The sequence below is a fragment of the Tetrao urogallus genome (assembly GCF_951394365.1).
Source record: "Tetrao urogallus genome assembly, chromosome: 7".
NCBI classification, from domain to species: Eukaryota; Metazoa; Chordata; class Aves; order Galliformes; family Phasianidae; genus Tetrao; species Tetrao urogallus.
Genome location: NC_136820.1, coordinates 42,414,025 through 42,432,979, shown reverse-complemented (window position 1 = coordinate 42,432,979; position 18,955 = coordinate 42,414,025). Strand labels below are relative to the sequence as shown.

The following is an 18,955-nucleotide window of genomic DNA, read 5'->3' as shown; positions in this document are numbered from 1 at the left end:
CAGAAAGGAGCTGGAACTATATCATCTTTAAGGTTCCTTCCAAACCAAGCCATTCATGAATTCTATGGAAAACCAAAATCCTTGCCATGGGAAAGACACTAATGGCAATGCTTACAAACTCACCAGCTAGTGAAGAATTTTCTATTATCATTTACATTTGATTAGAACAGTTTACACCATGCAGCAGGGTATGATGTATTCAGCAGATAGATTAGAAAGATTAGCTAGACAGCCAGTTTCAGAGCAACCAAATCCTGCAAATGGAGTTACATGGAAACAAAGCTTTGGGCCAAATTTGATGGTAACAGTTCAAATTTACCTCTGTAATCCACATATATAGCCATCATAAATCAGATAATTATTTGGACACCTTGCACTGTCCTTTCTAGTCCTTCTTCATATGCTCCAATGAAGTAATTCTGCTGCACTTTTCTCACTGATTCTACTGTCATTAGAATAATTTCAAGAATGAAGTCACAGAAAACATATCATTCATCCATAAAGGGATATTTTCCAAAAACACCACGTTTGGAGAGTCTCTGATACCAATAAATACTAAAATGATTGACTTTTACATATTTTCATATTAATTGTCTATTATATAAGCTTTTTCTTTCATTTTTTCTAAATACACTGATGCTCATTTACAAAGCAAGACATGATAAAATAGTACTTTAAAGATGTTACAATTCAATTCATCTTAGGTGAAGATTTTTTGCTAAGCTTATAATTTGAAATATTTTAAAAATGGGCAACGCTCAATTTGGAGATCGATACCATATTCATTTGTTCTTATTTTATTCTTTACAAAATGCAACCTCCAATGATTACTCAAGATCTATGAATAATGTGAAGTTTTAAAATAATTTTTCTATTAATCTGTCACAAGCCACAAAACTTGATATTTTCACCATGGTGAGTACTTGAAAGTTGCCAGCTTTGCCTGCTATGCTAATATGGTTCTTAATTGCAGCATCTAAAGAACAAAACATGCAAGTGCTATAATTTTTTTTTTGCAACAAAAGACTTTCAGATTGGGACAATGGTCTCAAAATACTGCTTAAAATACTCAGTGCATTTTTTTAGTCTCTAATGATTAAGCTAAACAATAACAAAGTTATGTCTTTAAAATGAAACAAAAAGAAAAGATAACAGGATTCTATGTATATTTTTTCTTTTTTCTCTTGGTAGTCTGGCTAGCACACAAACAGAAGCCTTAAGATTTTAGACAATAAACATTCAATGTATTTTGCTGATATGAGGCCTACATTGGCACACCTGTATTAGTAACAGTTCTGTTGAACTTGCATGTAAAATCTGTCTCCTGTGCTGATAGCCACCTTATCCTCAGTTTGCACAACTGACTTTTAATAGCTAATGAAGAGCATGACTCATGCTAGGACTTCTGCAGAAGTAAAGGTTCAGCATGCTCATAGATTTGACAGGATCCAGATAGGACACATTTTTTTTTAATGTGGATTATACAGCACAACTGAGAACCAACGAAAACAAACTGCTACAGCCTCCATTCAAAATGCTTTGAAACTCTGAGCTAGATGGCTACAACCAGAGCCCTACTGCTTGCCATTTCAAGATCCTTTAGCTCTGAGAAGACCAACTGGAAGACTCAGTCCTGGGACGTAACACCAGCAGCTCTTAGGGAGAGACGTGGTGCCAGCCTACTTCCTTTGCAGAGGAAGCATTGCAGGGGGAATTTATACAATCTTTCAGTCACATTTGCTCCCACTGAATTTCATTCCCTGGGAATACAAACTGTTCCCAGGAAGCTCGTGGACCTGTATATTTGTACAATATTTTCTGGATAGATGTTAAAAAAAAGTGAAGAAGAATAATTTACTTGTTCTGTTTGGCCAGCAAGTCTGTAATACTGATTTCATGCATACATAAGGTAACAGAAATATATAAAAGTGTGTTTGTGTGTTTGAAGGAGATCAGGTAGCCAAGGAACAAAGGATAAAGAAAGACAAAGAGATTAATTTTGCATATTTCTCATAATTATTCTTTCAAATAAATCTTTAAAAGAATTTTCTCTTCTAAATTTATTTAACCAGTTGCCCTCCACTATAGTATTTTCCAATTCTAATATTAATTGTATTATTTGTAGACCAAGTTTTAGTTCAGGAGTGAGAATCACGGTTCTACTTCTATGTTTCTAATCCCATATCTATCTGTCATCAAATTCTGGACCATTTCAGGGAAAAATCAAGAAAGCTATCTTGAGTTTTAGTCTGCCCATCTGTATAACGGAAATAATTACCTGTTAATAAAGCTATACAAATTCAATGCAGTGGCACATATTCACTGCCTTGCTTGAGACAAAGGAGTATATTTTCTCACCTTATAATATGATGGACTTTAATTTTATTAAAAATGAATATAATATAGAGAAAGTAATATAGAAAGTACAGGAAGAAGTATGAAGTTTAAAATAGATAAACTTTAGAAGCTCACTTGTCTATAAAAAAACTTCTCCTGAGTGCATGGATATATGTTTGTAACATGGGATTTCATTCTATGTTTGATTACAAAGGTGCAAATCCTCTGATTTAATGAGATGAAATGTTGTAATGGAAAGCTGAAGTTAGTACATTTTTATTTATAAGAGTCTTCCTAGATTTTTATGGTCTCTCTATTTTGTCACCTACAATTCATAAAATGCTGCAGGCCAAAATCCTTCTTGTTATTTTTAATATATTTTTATATTTTTCTAGCAGGAAAGTTACAGTGGAGAAGGCAAAATGATCTTGGTTATATGCACATTTATTAAAGAAAAGCACACAAAATATATTGTACCTCAGGGGAAAAAAGCCACAAGACTAATGTAATGCCAAGGCTGAGAAATCTCTCATTTTTAAGTAAAGGAATGCATAGTTGAAACTTCCTCCTTATTTTTGTTTCCTTATCCTCATTTCTATAAAATTGATGCATCTTTATATTAAAAATTAGTTGTCAAATAAGACAATATGTACCAGAAAACACAATGTAATTTCTTATAAAAGCCTGCATGCAATGAGTTACAGCAGTACATTTTTCAGACAATTTGTTTTCCAGACTCATTAAATCTGTAGAAGTCAGGTTTGAATAAAAGTGGTGCCATTATTTCTGAGTTATGCTTTTATATCATTTTAAACAAGATTATGCCAAATAACCTCAGCCTGTTAGTTTGTTATTTAAATTCAAAAAAATACATCACAAATGCTTTTCAACTTTTTTGAAATGTATATGCTTTTATTGACACCAAGGAAAAGTACAGTTATAAATAAAAATGTTGCTTAATTTCTGGACAATAAATGTAGTGGAAGTAAAAACTCAACCTACTAATAGCTTATACTACAGCACAATAAGGAGAAGAAGATGGACTGAATGGTTTTTTATAAGCACAGTACTTGAGAAGTCCTCTCTAAATGGCACAGATGGCATAATCTGCCAATCTAGAAACAAAAAACTTCACAAGATTCACTCACAGGTGCAGAGAATGAAGAAAAGATGCTTCACACTGAATCAAGGAGAAAGGAATCATGGAGAGCTTCTACAGCAGTGGCAAGTTTCATGTTACTGGCCAGTACAAAACCTAACCAGACACTGTGCTACCTGTCCCACTACAGTTCACTGGGTTAAATAAGCCTCCCTCACACTATCCTGCCTTTCAAGCTACCGACAATTTACTGAGATGTTCACATTTAGAGCGTACATATACCAAATGTCATAATCCATCAGCATGATGAAGTGAAAATACCAAGTACTGTTCCAGCGTTTAGGTTCTGGATGACTGAATATGATTAACTGGCTGATTGAGTTTTCCAGGTGTTAGAAAAATAACATGACAAACAATGAACAAAACCTATATAGCATGATTAGGACACTACAGCCAATGCACATCCATAATAGGTGAGACTGAGAGCTCCACTCGTCAATGTGCCTGCCCTACGCTTTTAATTTGAACAAGTTTAAAGCTTTCCTGAACTTTCACCACTTGGTTTGATTTTCAAATATCTTCCTCAGTCCACATTCTTTTCACTGGGATGGTTGGCTGGCTTTTCAGATTGTATTATTCCAACCCAACCGTTTCAGTCCTTCCTAAGAGCAAGGATAATGATAACTACTCATAACTACTCACTGCTCATGTGAGACTTTTTTTTTTAAAAGGAGCCAGAAAGTGTCAGTACCCTCACTGCTAAAAAAAACAGAAATTGAAAGTATGGTGAGAGTGTGTCCACAGCATTTCTGGTGATTAGCCTTCCAAATTCAGGCTTTTGTTAGATTACTGCTGTTTTCATGTAATTACTTAAAAACAGAGTTGATGCTAAGGACATGACACAGTACAATAGGACAATAGGAAAGTACAACAGGAAAAATCAGTCTTGACTTACTTTTTATTGACAGATGCCCCTCATCTTTTCAAAATATTTATTCAATAGGATCCCTGATGTCCAGGAATGAATAGTGGTCAGATACCAGAGCAGATAACTATTTTTAGGATCTTTAACTTCATTTTTGGCAGACCTTGGATAGTATTTTAAAAAACTGATATGAAACTATAACGACCTTAAGGACATTTCATGACCTTGAATTCTGCTGGTACCATCTAGTTCCACCTCAGAGATTCAGACTTAGTTCATTTGAAGCCAAGTCATGCCATGCTTTTTATTTTTTTATTTTTATTTTTATTTTTTTTTTTAACAGAAGCACTGTTTAAACTGACAGCTGACTTCTGGGACTGCTGAATACTCAGAATGATAATTGAAGCCAGCAAGAACTCAATACTTGGAGTTCTTCACAGAAGACAACAGTCTAAGACATACTCTTAGATATCAGACTGGACATTTCAAATTAGTAGATGCTTTGCCATTAATACTTTCATGAATAAACTCTAGCACTGTATTGTTCTTATAATGACTATCAATTTAAGTTTGTCAAATGCTTTGAGAGACCCACAGGAGCACAAGAGCACCACAGGAAAACAAAAAAAACAACAGCAAAACTGAGAAGAAATGGATTTTCTGACCTCAGAGCAGGATTTGAATAATGTGGAATAAAGAAAGCCTGAAGCCACACATTGAACAATGAAGATAAAATGGAACATTGAAGAGCTGCTCATTAGCTGAGCATTTTATTTCCTGCATATGGAATCAGACAGAATTCTGTAAAAATATATAAAAATATATTATAAAAGACTGTATCATGATTAGTCATTATTGAAAGGCTGATATTTTTGGTCATCTGAACAAAAAATTAAAAAAAAAAAAAAAAAAAAAAAGAAAGAAAGCAACCACCAAACAATAAGTTTAGTTTTCACCAAAATCAATTGTTAGTTTATTTTTTATCACTAAAATTGAAGCATTTGCCTTACAAGCTAAACATAATTAAATTTTGAAATGAGTCATTTCTTTCAATTGAAAAATTATAGCATTTTATTTTCAAAATGTCAGACAACACTGCTGGGACTGCTAGAATTTTTTAAATGGATTTGCCATCTGAAGCTTCCATATAGTTTCCATACATAGCTTCATTTAATGCGAATTTTCATTTTTCATGTAAAACACAATTCAACTAAAATATTGAGTTCATCTCTAATCTCAGTATGGAAAGTGAGAACATTCAGGTGAAAGCTGAACAGTCAAACTGTGACCTCTTAGTTTGAGCGTTAGAGTCTAAAAGCCCACTGATAGAGGTTTTTATCTTAGCATTGGATGTATGATACATGTGCAACCAACTGTACTGATAGGGAATAGATTAAATTTTATGCTTTTGCAATCCAGGAATTCACATTAGATAATCAGAATCAGCTTAGAAAATCTGTTCACATTAGCACTTGAATTTCAGTGAGTATCCTGTGTATCCCAAACATTACATAAATAGTTTGAAGGCCAATATAGACAACAACTGCTATGCTCCAAAATAAAAATAACAGATAAACATTGATGTTTTTTATGGGATGAATACAGGGTGCCCTATTACAGGTTTTCCATTGAAAAATTATGGAAATGCTTTTTCTCAAGTTACCACATGTCCTGGAAGGACAGTTCATTGAGTACGTAAGCTTAAGTATATTAAAAGGCAAAAATGACAAAGATGCTCATTGAAATGCATAGGAGGAAGCAAAAGTGATAGAATAAAATTGGGAAAAAAGATACATAGAGCAAGCGATCTTCAACAGCAATAGGGAAAATCATAAAAGGCTAAAGAGAGAAATAAGAACAAGAAGAAAAAAAAATCACTGTTACTGCAGTTTACATCAAAGGATGTAATATTCAGCAGAAAATATCACACTTGACTGGAGGCTGAAAATGATATGCAGTCTGAAATACTATGACATCAGAATAATTTGTTTTCCTTCCATGTAAAGGTGTTTAGCTAAATTTAGAGCTAAAAACCTCCCATTAGCACTGTTCTCACTAAATATCCCAAGTATAAGAAAATAAGAGCACAGAAATAATTTGTATTCTTATAAGAATGTGAAAAAGTCATGCATGTCACTTTTACTATACATTTTGAGTGTTCTTTCCACTACTTTCACAGCCGAGCTAACAAATTTTAGTAGCTTTTATTATATTTGGATGTTTCTTGATAACCTGTTGCGCTTCTAAGTTTATTCTATAATGTAAAAAGAGCTTTAATTACAAGAAGAGGGTCAATATTGCAGATTGCAGAGGTAGTATTAATTTTAAAATAAATACAAGCCCTCCAAGCACTATTACCCATCTGACTTCAATCCATGATACCAGTCCAACAATCAATCACCAGAGGCATTGGACACCCATAATTAGATTATAAAATCATAACTATAGTCATTTTACGTCTGCTTGCATAATTACATCAGCATGCTAATATCCTTTTAATGGTCTCTAATGATGTAATAAGAAATAATGGAATTTATTTGACAGCTACATAACCATTAACAAAACATATTAAGCATAACTATTACTTCCATAAAGATTCAGGCTGTATCCAGAAGTGACAGCTAACATGTTGGATCTTTTCTTCAGTACGGAAGTATTTCTAATTATGTATTCCCCAAATCTATTCCCAATCATCTGCTTCACAGGGTGAGCAAAGTTTATGTCAATGCAAACTTGACAACAAACCAACTGTAGAAGTGGACTGAACGCTCTGGGAGCCAAGCCTGAGGCTACGTTGTGAAATGCAGGCCATCGGTTAAAGTTGGCAGGATTGTGAAAGAGAAGATAAGCTGATTACTACCATGCATCAAATAAAATCAAGAACAAACATGGTAATCAGTAGGAACCCATAGAAAAAAGCCACCGTTCACTTCACCAAACACCAAGGCAGAGGAAAAAAATAAAAATACATGGAAGACTGAAGGATATCTGCAAACAAAACTAACTAAATGTAGTAATATATTTGTGAATCAGTACCCTTGAAATCAGTTTTTGCATAGAATAGGACAAAAAACCTTATCTGAGAATTTAAAGAATGTTAAAAATTCACACTCTGTCCTCAGTTTTTGTATTATTCCTCTCGAATGCGATGGCCTTGTCTGAATTCTGAAATTTGTGGCTCTCATTAAAATGACTTTAATCTGAAATCTGTGCAGTAGTCTAAAAAATTCAGATGTACACTATTTTCCTTTTCAGAATTCTTGGAAGGGAAAGAGAAAACTGAGAATTTTAATCCAAGCTCACATTCAGGTCAGAGTTCAATCTAATTTAGTTTTCCATATTCCAACCCCTCATAAATTCTTGATCTTAGGATTACTGATATTTTTAAAAGCTAAATCCCCTGAGGGGGAAAAAAACCCACCAAAATACTAATAAAATAAAATAGTTCCTTAGAGGTCTCATCCTCACATTTCAGTATGTCAATGGTGAATTAGGAACACCCATATCATTAGATCTTTCTCGAAACCCTTCTACAGGCGGTCATTCAGACAGAGCTTTCACGTCCATACAGTTTTCCAATGATGGCTATGTAATGACAACAAAAGAACAAATCCAAAAAACATTAATGCTTTTTTTTAAAGCTTCTACTTCTGCTGTCTGATGACCATCTTTGTATTTCCATAGCACTTCATGGGTTTAACCTGAGCTTAACCAGCTCATTTTCTGGACTAAAGGTTTATTATGGATAGACCTGGGCAGCCTGGTCCAGTATTAAATGTGGAGGTTGGTGGCCCTGCCTGTGGCAGGGGGTTGGAGATTCATGATCCTTAAGGTCCCTTCCAACCCTGTGATTCTGTGATTATTCCCTAACTTGGGATTTGGGATAACCTTTTACAGATTTACAGGTGTGTTAAAAAGGCAAAGATCTATGATGTGCTGATAGACAGTCCAGACTGATAGTCTGTCCTGCTTGTAATTATCATAATTTATAATGCACCTTTAAAATACAGACCATATCATACAAGTACTTTTGGTACTGTCATATGACTGCATATTAATGGATGCAAAATATTCAGCTTTCCTAAAGTTGCATATTAAGGAAAAGAAAAGAAGTTGTTCATAGCTTGCTATTTCACTGGAGGGATGTTTTCCATTAAAGAATAAATCTACAGCTTGACAACTGCAATGTTGTTGCAATTTATCAAATGATTAAAAAAAAAAAAAAAAAAAAAAAAGGTTTTATGCTAACAATTAGAAAGGTAGAGGGAGGTGAAAGTGTTCTTTTAATGTAAATGAATGAAGTTAATGAAGTAGAACCCATTGATTCCAGCAGAGAACTTGTTCTGTGGAATTATCCCTTTGAATGCGTAGCTTTGATTTATCTGGTAGTATTCAAATTCAAGGTTGAAAATTCTTTTATAAGGAAGGCCATAAACATCATTTTTTTGTCATTACAAAATTCAGTTTTCATTAACAGTATATCTCATAAAATACAACACTTCCACCAAAAATGCAACATCTTCAGACCAAGGCTAAAAACACAGAGTTAAAAAATACGAATTGCATTCACTGGATCCAAAGGCTAAACACAAGAAAGGCTGAGAAGGCACTGCCCTTCAGCAATAGTACTCACGGGGAAAAATAAGCAGCCCCAAACACTGAAACATAGGCAGAGCCTGGATGCTACTGAGATAACAGTTATTTTCCGTGCACTGGGATGTGAGTTCTTTCCAGCACGCTGTAACAAACCAACCACAGCCCATTCTTTTTTTCCATTACTTCTCTATTAAACTATTCTATTTAAGGAACCAAAACTAAAGTTTTATAAAGTAAATGTCCCTATCAAAGTGGTTTCAGAAAATCGCCATCATAATTTATTTTTTTTTAACCAAACATGGAAAATCGTAACCTCCTAACTTAGGTGATTACCATACAGCACATTTATCAGCATAAATCATAAGAAAAGCAGCATTTCAACACAGCTGAACTCCCTGTGACTTGTTAAATGAGTAGCTGTCCAAGCAACATGACCTGTGCCATGTGCCATACTGAAAGCCAGGAAGCAAGTTTTTCTCCCGCTGTGATTTTGTTTCACCCTCAGCTATGCTGAGTATGATGACTCTTTACTGTACTTGCTTAACCCATACTCTGTTAAATACGACGGTTATAGATTTACAGTACTTTAAGAGATTTTTCCCTGTGGGAGCATGGGGTTATTTCAGTCTTTATAGTTTGTATTAAATAATTGCTTCTTAAATTTGTGTAGGGGATGTTATAAAGATCACCAAAATGTTCTTTTGTTTCTGCATATACTCTCATTAATTTTGGCATTAAAGAGAAGTCGTTCCACTGTAATATGAACTACTGAAAAACAATAAATCCAATAAAATAAAAAGAGGCAAATTCCATATACGTACTTGACATCATCGAAGGCACTCATCTGCAGCTTCAGGAGATCTGCCACATCCTTTATTAACTCCAGGCCCTTTTCCACACTCAGGGGGCTGTTGAAAGGGAGCAAGAAAACACAGCGTTACGAAAATGGAACTCATCAATACTTGAGAGGCTAAAAGTCCCAAAAGAGTTATCACCTTGGCCTCTTAGAGTCTGAAAGCCACCAGTAACTGTATTCCTGTCACATAGTGATCGTGATATCAAGGGAATTGGGATCAGGTGCTTCTTCAGGCATGATGAATCACCTGAATTTTCCAGCAATAAGACAAACAATAAGGTGTAAATGGAATTGTTAGGAAGTGTAATGGGCCCATGATGCAGCAACCAGTTCATCTCGATCCTCAATAAAAAATGTAATAAAGTAAAAGGACAGAAAGAGAGAAAAGGATTGACGAGACAAGGAGGGAAACAAACAATGAAAGTCAAATTGCAGGCTCAGTAGCAAATGGACAAGGGAAAAGCAAATTTTTAAATTCATTAGTTCTTAAAATGAATCTTCACCCAGTGAAAGGATACAAAATTATTATGGATCTGAGAGTAAACAATGGAGCAAGGCACACAGTCCAGAGGACACTGATTAGATACATAGGATTTAGTTTGGTGAGCGTATGCATTGCTGCCAGAGCCCACTTTAAATCTTTTTCACCTTTGTTGATGCCACATTTACATTTTTTAATTTAGAAAACAGGTTGCAATCAAGCATAACACAAGAGGACTGCTAGCATTTAAAAAAAAAAGCATTTATTTAGATGCAAAATATATATTTTAAAAACTTTTAGGTATTAAAGTTGTTAAAGCTGTAAAGGTGTATTAAGAACATTCTAATAGACAGACTGTACTTTGTTTAGCTGTTGTTCAGTGCTCTGAAACCAAATAAAAATGTATTTAGAAAGTAAAAAGATTTGAAAATTATATAACAAGCTCTACTGAGAACAACAAATGCAGCATTCTCTAAATTGTGATTATAGAATTATTCTCAACACTGTCAAAGCCCCAACACTCATAGCATTAAACCTTGCAAGCCTGATACTTATCTGACTTATGCCACTTTAAATCAGAAACAACTTTGATGAAACTAACCCAGGGGGAAAAAAAAAAAAAAAACTTCTGTATCTTTTCCTTCAAGGGTTTATAACAAGTAAAGAGAAGGAGGTGTCAAAAAAGTACGTACTGTTAGACATGATCTTTTCAACTGGACTAAGGGGAAAAAAACACCCCTCACAGCTCTGTACCTAGGTTATTATCTTTGCTTCACAGTGAAAGTTTTTTGAATCTAATTTTATTGCACTGTAATTACGGCCATGGATTTATTTATTGGCTGCAACGAGTGCTGCTTATTTATTTATTTATTTACCCTGCCGGGTTCCGCATGCAGTGCCCTAAGGGCACCTCTATTTAAATAATGGGATGTCTCATGGATCTTGGTTAGGCTGGAATTGTTCAGCCTCCCTTCATGCTACTAACCCAAAATGCTCAAGAGACCTCCTGTCACACAGGCAGAGGAAGCCCCTCAAGGCACCAGATAAATTTAGAGTTTTTCTAGATATATGAGACAGAAATGTTCTGGTCTGAAAGTAACAAAAGAATCTGATCGTTTCTGTAAGGAAAAAAATGTACTATAGATTATTCATAAAAATCCTATATTTCAAGGACTGACAGTAGGCAGAAATGTGATTATTCTCATCACTATGAAAGCAGATTGTCATAGTGACTCAGGGGCTTATGTGTTAATTAAATCTTTCCTCCCAAAGACACTGGCTTAAATTTTATGGAAATGATTGGTGTCAGCAAGCGGGCTTTCACTGTAACAGCAAGTATACACAGAGGTGCAGGAAAAGTCTACTGCATACATTGATGTCATTTTTTTTTAACCAAGAGTCACATTTCTAAAAGCTCAACCTTCCATTCCTGCTTACCTCCCCTTCCTTGCAAAAGCATTTCCCAACCTCCAAACTGATGTATGCTGCTATGAGTCAATGTAGTAACAGTAATATGTAATCAGAGCATTTGAATGGTACAGTCCAGCAAGAATGCTGGAGAGAAAATGAGAAAGAAAAAGGCGCTAGAAATTCATTCTTCTGCAGGTCTGAGAATCTAGTAGCAGTCTTGTTAACTCTCATCCAATAACAAACTAAAGAACAAAGGTTCACAAGCTCACATCTGGAGTTAGGCTAAGAAATTGTCATTTGAAAAGTATACTGGTGCTTTTCAAAGGCATGGTGCTATCTGGACGTGTTCAAGGCCAGGCTGGATGGGGCGCCAGGCTGCCTGATCTAATGGGTGGCAAACCTGCCCACGGCATGGGGTTGGAACTGGTTGGGCTTCCAGGTCTCTTCCAATACAAGGCATTTTATGATTCTAGGATTCTACAATTCTTCTTTGGTATCAGTATTATTATTGATCACATTCTCACATTTGAGGACTCACATTAAGAACTGATTAATTTCTAGTACCTTCTAGTATCACTTTTACAGTTTCTAAACGTTGCTACATACTAGTACTGCTGATTACAGTTCTGTAACAGCTGTATGGTAGGAGAGTTGAAAATGTCTAATCATTATCCACACTCTATTTCCCTACTACTTTAATTCATACTGCATTTTGCTCAGTGTTGCACAGTGTGTGCTTACATAGTGACTGACTCTAGCTTTATTTATGCTGAGTGAGCACACTGTTCCCAGCAGTACGGCGTTAAGCAAACTACCCCAAGCCTAAGGAGAGTGTCCCACCTCTGATAAATGAAAAGGAAGAGCTGGCCTCCTCAGATATGGAGAAGGCTGAGGCAGTGAATGAATTCTTTGCTTCCATCTTCGTGGCCAGTCAGGCTTCTCACACTTCTCATGTCCCTGAACTTCAAAGCTGAGGTGGAGGGAGCAAAATCCCTCCTAGTGTAAGAGAGGAGCAAGTCCAGACTACCTCATGATGCGGAACACGTACAGGTCTATGGGGTCAGATAACATGAATTCCAGGGTTCTGAAGGAACTGGCTAACACAGTTCAAAAATGTGATATCTCTACTGACTGTGAGGATTCATCTACAACAGAATTAACTAAAAGTGTTACATAAAGCAAGAAGTAAAAACAGAACACAACAATTCAGATAAGGAACAAATAGAAGACAGTACAAGAAGATATTTTAATAGAACAAAGTTTCTCTGGATGCAATCATGATGACAAGGCCCAAGTCTTGCAGGAAAGATAAGAGTGGATCAGGGTTCCTACAACTTTAGTTGAACTGTTAAGTTTTAGAATGGTAGAATCATTTGAATTCGAAGGGACCTTATAGATCACCTAGCTCCAACTCCCTTGCTACCAGCAGGGACACCTCCCTCTAGACCAGGTTGCTCACAGCACCATCCATCCTGGCTTTGAAGAGATTTAGATTTTAGTTTCCTAAAGCAGGAGAGGACAGAGAGCCGTGTTGTTACTAACAGTCCTGCCTGGCTCTGCTCACTCAGAGCAGTATGGTGCAGTGGGTCTGGGCCATGGCCACTTCATGTCCAGACACAGCACAATACAGATTCTGTCCATGTAAGTTTTCTTTTGAGTCTGTGATAATATATTTCACTACACCAGCAATGGTAAACTCTTAAAGAGAAATCACAACTTGCAAAGGACTCAGAGATAAAAAGCACATACTGGCAAAAAGAAAAGCAACACGACCTATCCATGGATGCTCTTTATGCCTTGGAAGTTCACTTGAGGATGTGTAAGCCTCATTTTGTTTAAGAAAATTAATGGGTTCTGCTATATCCTTAACAGTCCTTGATTTTTTAATTTTTTTTTTAATTGCCTTGAGAGTTTCTTAACACTTCCAGGAAAGGTTTGAGCATTAGGAACAAAAAGCCTCTGTGTGGCATAGCACCTTTTTGAAGATCATATAGCTTCTGATGGCCAAGATCTTGAGATAGAATTTACTTCAGACTTAGAATCATAGAATCTCAAATGTTGGAAAAGACCTTTAAGATCATCTACTCCAACCATCAACTCATCACTAGAATTCCTGCTAAACCATGTCCCTAAGTGCCACATCTAAACATTTCTTGTACACCTCCAGGGACGACGACTCCATCACTTCATTGAGCAGTCTGATCCAATGCATTACCACTTTTTCAGAGAAGAAATTCTTTCTATTATCCAACCTGAATCTCTCCTGGCTCAACTTAGAGCCATTCCCTCTTGTCCTATCACTGTTACCTGGGAAAAGAGGCCTACCCCCACCTCACCACAACCTTCTTTGCAGTAGTTATGGAGAGCAATAACATCTCCCCTGAGCCTTGTCCTCTCCAGACTGAACAGTCCCAGTTCCCGCAGCCACTCCTTCTAAGTCTTGTGTTCCAGACGCTTCATAGCTTCGTTGCCTACTTTAGACAAGATCTTCTAGTGTAGGACCTCAGTGTCTCTCTTGTAGTGAGAGGCCCAAAACAGAACTCAGTACTTGAGATGCAGAGGGAAGGTCACTTCCCTAGTTCTGCTGGCAACACCATTTCTGATACTATATATGTTTCCTATCTTTTCTATAATTTTACTTGCAGTAGATTTCTCTTTTGCATTTTTAAGTTAACTGTGTTAAGATCATAGAGCAGCTGAGATTGGAAGACACTTCTGGGTCCATGTGGCCCAACTCCTGCCCCAGCAGGGCCCCCTAGAGCAGGTCTTTTTCAGGTTTCCGGCTCCAGTTCTCTACAGCTAGAAAGACAAAGGGAGGGTCAGAAAGCATGTAGAATTCATTTATAAATAACTTTCTTCTCTTGCTTTGCCTCCTTAGTCATCTCTTTCCGTAAGTTCTAGCCTAAATATTATTTTCAAATGACAAATTCAAACCCTACAGAATCAGTAGCCAAAGTTTGTTTTACCCAGATTCCAACTGCTATGTCATATTATTTGCAGAATATACTTTTTTTGATAAATTTTAATGACAATAAAGAAATAAAAGGGGAATAAAATATAAATATTTCCTTTGGGGTTTATGTAGATACATATTTTCAAGTCTTGCACAGAATCATCTGAAAAATGCTGTTTTTGTTTAATCTCATATTGCAGCAAACAGCACTTGCACTGAACTGCTTATATCTACTAGAGCATATGGCTTATATCTCTGCTAACCGCAGACAATATCGTATGGTAGTACTACATCATTCCTTCAGATGTAATGACACCCCAGCTGACTGAAAGATTTTGATGTCATGATGTTAAATCATGACAAAACCATTTAAACTATGAGAAAACTGAATAGCCCAATACATAGCTACTTGTCTGTACTAAAATTCACAATAAAGACAGCTCTTTTTAATTTCATCCGGAATTTTATCTAACAAGAAAAGAAGATCCAGGCTATAAAGCTCTTTTATTTAGGGATGGATTTTAAATTAAAGTGCAGGAATAAATATCCCTTTACCTTAATGCGAGCTGCTGAGCACTTCTGAAAATTAAGTAATCCATTTAAATTCTCAAGAGCAGATTTGGGAGACCAACTTTATGTAATTGCTAAAACGTTTCCAGAATTGTACTGGACATTGGATACAGGAAAATTAGATTGCCTGGTGAAAATAATAATCCATATCTTCCAATATCTAAATCCATCCTAGTGAGGGAGTTGAAAACAGAAATAATTTAAGCAACAGTCTTAACTTACAGAGGTAATTCAAATAATAGAACATTGGATTATAATCTTCCTCTGCTACTGTCTATTAAAGATTTCACTCTTCATTTGCTCAATTTGTAAGAAAAACATTGGGTTGAGGAGTTTTTTCTAAAAATTCGGTTCCACAAAGTTGGCAATACCTAGAGCAATCACATTAAATGATTTCCTTCTCAATCACTGCTTCATATAGTTTGTTACCCTATTTTTGTACATGTAAAACTATCTCATTATCTTCAGTGGTTTTATATATAAAAGAGAATATCTGCTGATAAATAAAAGATGAATGAAGAAAAGAAGAGGCCTTAATCAGGTGACCATGGTCAAGACGCCTTCCTCAATTTCAACATCTGTAAAACGAAGGGAATGATACCAGCTTTTTTGCCAGATGACTAGTATTGCTTCTTAAAACACTTGCATGCCTTCTGGATCTAAGAATAAAAAGAGTAGCGCTATTAGCAGTCCCTAAAAGACAAACGTATCTCCTCCCTATCAAACATGGAGAAGATATTGTGGTAGCAAAGACCAAGTAACACGAAAATTAGTTTTTAGTTACAAGAAAAATTTCCCTATCAAAAATATTGTTCTAAATTATTTCAACATGGGGTACTGGCTGTCTGAAGAACCCAGCTGACTGATTTCACATCATGTTTAAAGCACCTGGATCCAGGTGAACATAACTTGTTCCTCACTGCTGAACTGCCTTGCAAAACACCTGCTGTGGGAAAATGGAGTAGGTGTCAAGAACTTTGTGGACCAGACATGCCTCACACATGGCCAATTAAACCACTCCCCCAAAAATGTAGTGCTGAATATTGTATGCTGAACTTGATACACACCACAGTTATCCAAACAGTGCTGCAGATGGATATCACATTCCCAAGAAATTGCCAAGATAACCTATAAGTCAGAAAAGTGAGTACAACCAGTTTGAATAATGAATGGCATATTTTTGACCTGGACCTAATGGTTTATTCATTCATGTCTCAAAGCTTCCTCTTCTAGTTCAAGAACAAGAAAGAAACATGTAAATGAAGGAACAGGAGGAGTTCTGCAGGGAGGGACACTGGCAGCACGGCCAGCTTTGCATGCTGAGTTAAATGGAGCTCAGATTCTAATAAAAGCCAGTGGGCAGTGTCAAAGGGAACAAGAGAAGGAACAGCAGTAAACAATGATGAAAACTATATGTTCTGTATTTCCCAACATGCCTGTCAAAACAATCCCATAAATTGATCCATTTAGGTCGCAAAAATCTGATCCAGTTATACAGATGGCTTGACTGCTCACATTTGCCAAGCCTGCTCCCAGAAAGGAGAGCAACATGTAGCTCAAAGTTACACTGAGGTTATGTCAGTCTCACAAGCAGTTGCTCTCATTCGCTTTTCCTTCTCCCAACTGCCAAGTGGCTTCACTGAACTCTGAAATTCTCCCTCAGTGCCATCATTCAAATTATGTATTGTCTTTACCAGACTGTACCTAGTGCCCTTCCAATATTCTGTTTAGCAATTGTAATGCAGCAATATAACGGACATCCAGTCAGCCTTGTCATATTAGTTCAATTGAATCATTTTCTGCAAAAATGACGAATAATCTACAGTACAGAAATAGGCTTGACATTGGGAATAGCACTCCTTAAACTTAAATGTCAGTCCAATCCCCAGTGAGATCTTAAGAAAGGTAGGATTCAATCCACCTGGTTTTTTTTACATCAGGACATAGGCAAAGAAGTCCAATTCACCCATTTTTGAGAGTGCTGAGCACTTTGCCAAAATTACAAGGCATTTATCTACAGCCAGAAAGTTGCCTGAGTGCTTAAATACAGCCCTGTCAGCAGCATCAGAAAGCTCATGCTCTGCAGTGGTAGGTGCCACTCTTAAAACCAGCCTCTCTTTTGCTGTCCACATTCAAGTACAATGGCATCTTTGCTCCACCTATTTCTCATCGAGAAGGTTCAAAAATTGGTTACACTTGTGCTCACCTTGAGTTGAATCCACAGTTCAAGTGAAGGTGGGAAGTACCTGAGCATAGCAACCAAGGCTTTTGTGGAGAGAGATTTTTTATTTAGTCTGTTTACTTATGTAGAACATGCACATACTTGAAAACTATTTGGGACAGCAGCATTCCCTTCTGCTGAGTGATGTGACTCATGGTCACGTTTCCTCTTGCATGTCATCCATCTTCCGCCGTCATTTATGTGCCTGAAGATGAAACACTGAGCCATCAAGAGGATGACAGACAGACTTATCCCTTAGGGCTAGTACCCACAGGACACTCCTATAATGTAGAAGTTAAAACTGCTTGGAATAAGTTCTGTAAGCTTTCCTCCACTTCCTGCTTCACTTTCTAAGCCCTGCAGTAGTAAGGGAAAGACAGGCAGGGACACTCCACAAGGTGCTTTTCAGTACAGGCATGTTAGATATGGTGGAGCTCAGAATAACCTACTGGCTTGGTATGCTTCCGTGAGGCAGGGAGACACTTAGAAGTCTGGGCTATCTTCTGGAGTCTCACAAAGTCCCTTCTAAATAGAAGAGGAGAAGAGGTGCCAGAATCTCCTTGTGTGGATATGTACTCATTTGTCCCTCAAGGAACTCAGTGATGTCATGGGAAAAGTAGAATGTCCTCATTCCTGGGGAAGACATGTAGTTCAGCGCATAAATAAGACAGTCTGGCCTTCACCCTAAATACTTAAATAACTGCCATTTAAGCTTAAAACCTAGAAATATTTCTTAAAAGGAAAAAGCACTAACCACAGAGATAACAAGAACAACGTTCTTTGAAAGCCCAAGTCATAAGGACCAAATCTGTTGATTAATTTACTTCGAGTAATCAACTTTAATAAACTTTAATTGAGAGGTAAGTGTAGACTATGCAATGTGTTGGCTCTTTTCCCTAGAAGTTAACTGAGACTTGAGCTGCAAAACATAATTTTGTCGGTCTTGCTTCCCTTGTATTTGAGCGCTTACATCTAAGATTTTTAAGAAATTGTTAACACTGCAGCATCTTTCATGCAGCTCTTCTTTTTAGTACTGATCTTAGATACTTTTTTATTTATGAGGCTTTTATTTTTCTAAAAACTGAATTTCAAGATAGATACATTCTTTAATTTAATAATAATTACTTTGGTTTAATAATTACTTAACAAAGTTCCACCTGGCCAATCTTCAGTGTTGTCTGGGTATTGACATCAAACTGACTTCCCTTAATTAACAGTGCAATGGTCTATTAACAGTATCAATTTCTTAATATGCAGCACAGTTTCCTTAATGCCACAGATAGAAAGGCAAATCCCCCCCAAAATAAATAAATAAAGATACCAACAACTATAAACAAAGTTCAGAAATACTGGTCTGGAATACCATACAGAATGCTTTAGAGTCCAATGTGCAAGAAGCCACATTTAGGATGAATGAAGCTGAGGACTAGATTGCTTAGGCTGGTAAAGCTATTAGGCAGCAGCAAGAACATTGATTAGGCTGCAAGCAAACATCTTGCTGATGGGC

The 18,955-nt window shown here is 36.4% G+C and overlaps 1 protein-coding gene across 1 annotated transcript in view; it reads right to left on the bottom strand.

Moving 5' to 3' along the window:
* Positions 1-18,955, bottom strand: part of PTPRN2 (protein tyrosine phosphatase receptor type N2) — a gene marked incomplete at both ends in the record, with an annotated part of 620,206 nt that overhangs the window by 352,146 nt on the left and 249,105 nt on the right. Inside the window, one exon of the mRNA XM_079538424.1 lies at positions 9,779-9,865. Coding sequence (XP_079394550.1) covers positions 9,779-9,865 — 87 coding nt within the window. The remainder of the gene's footprint in view (positions 1-9,778; positions 9,866-18,955) is intronic.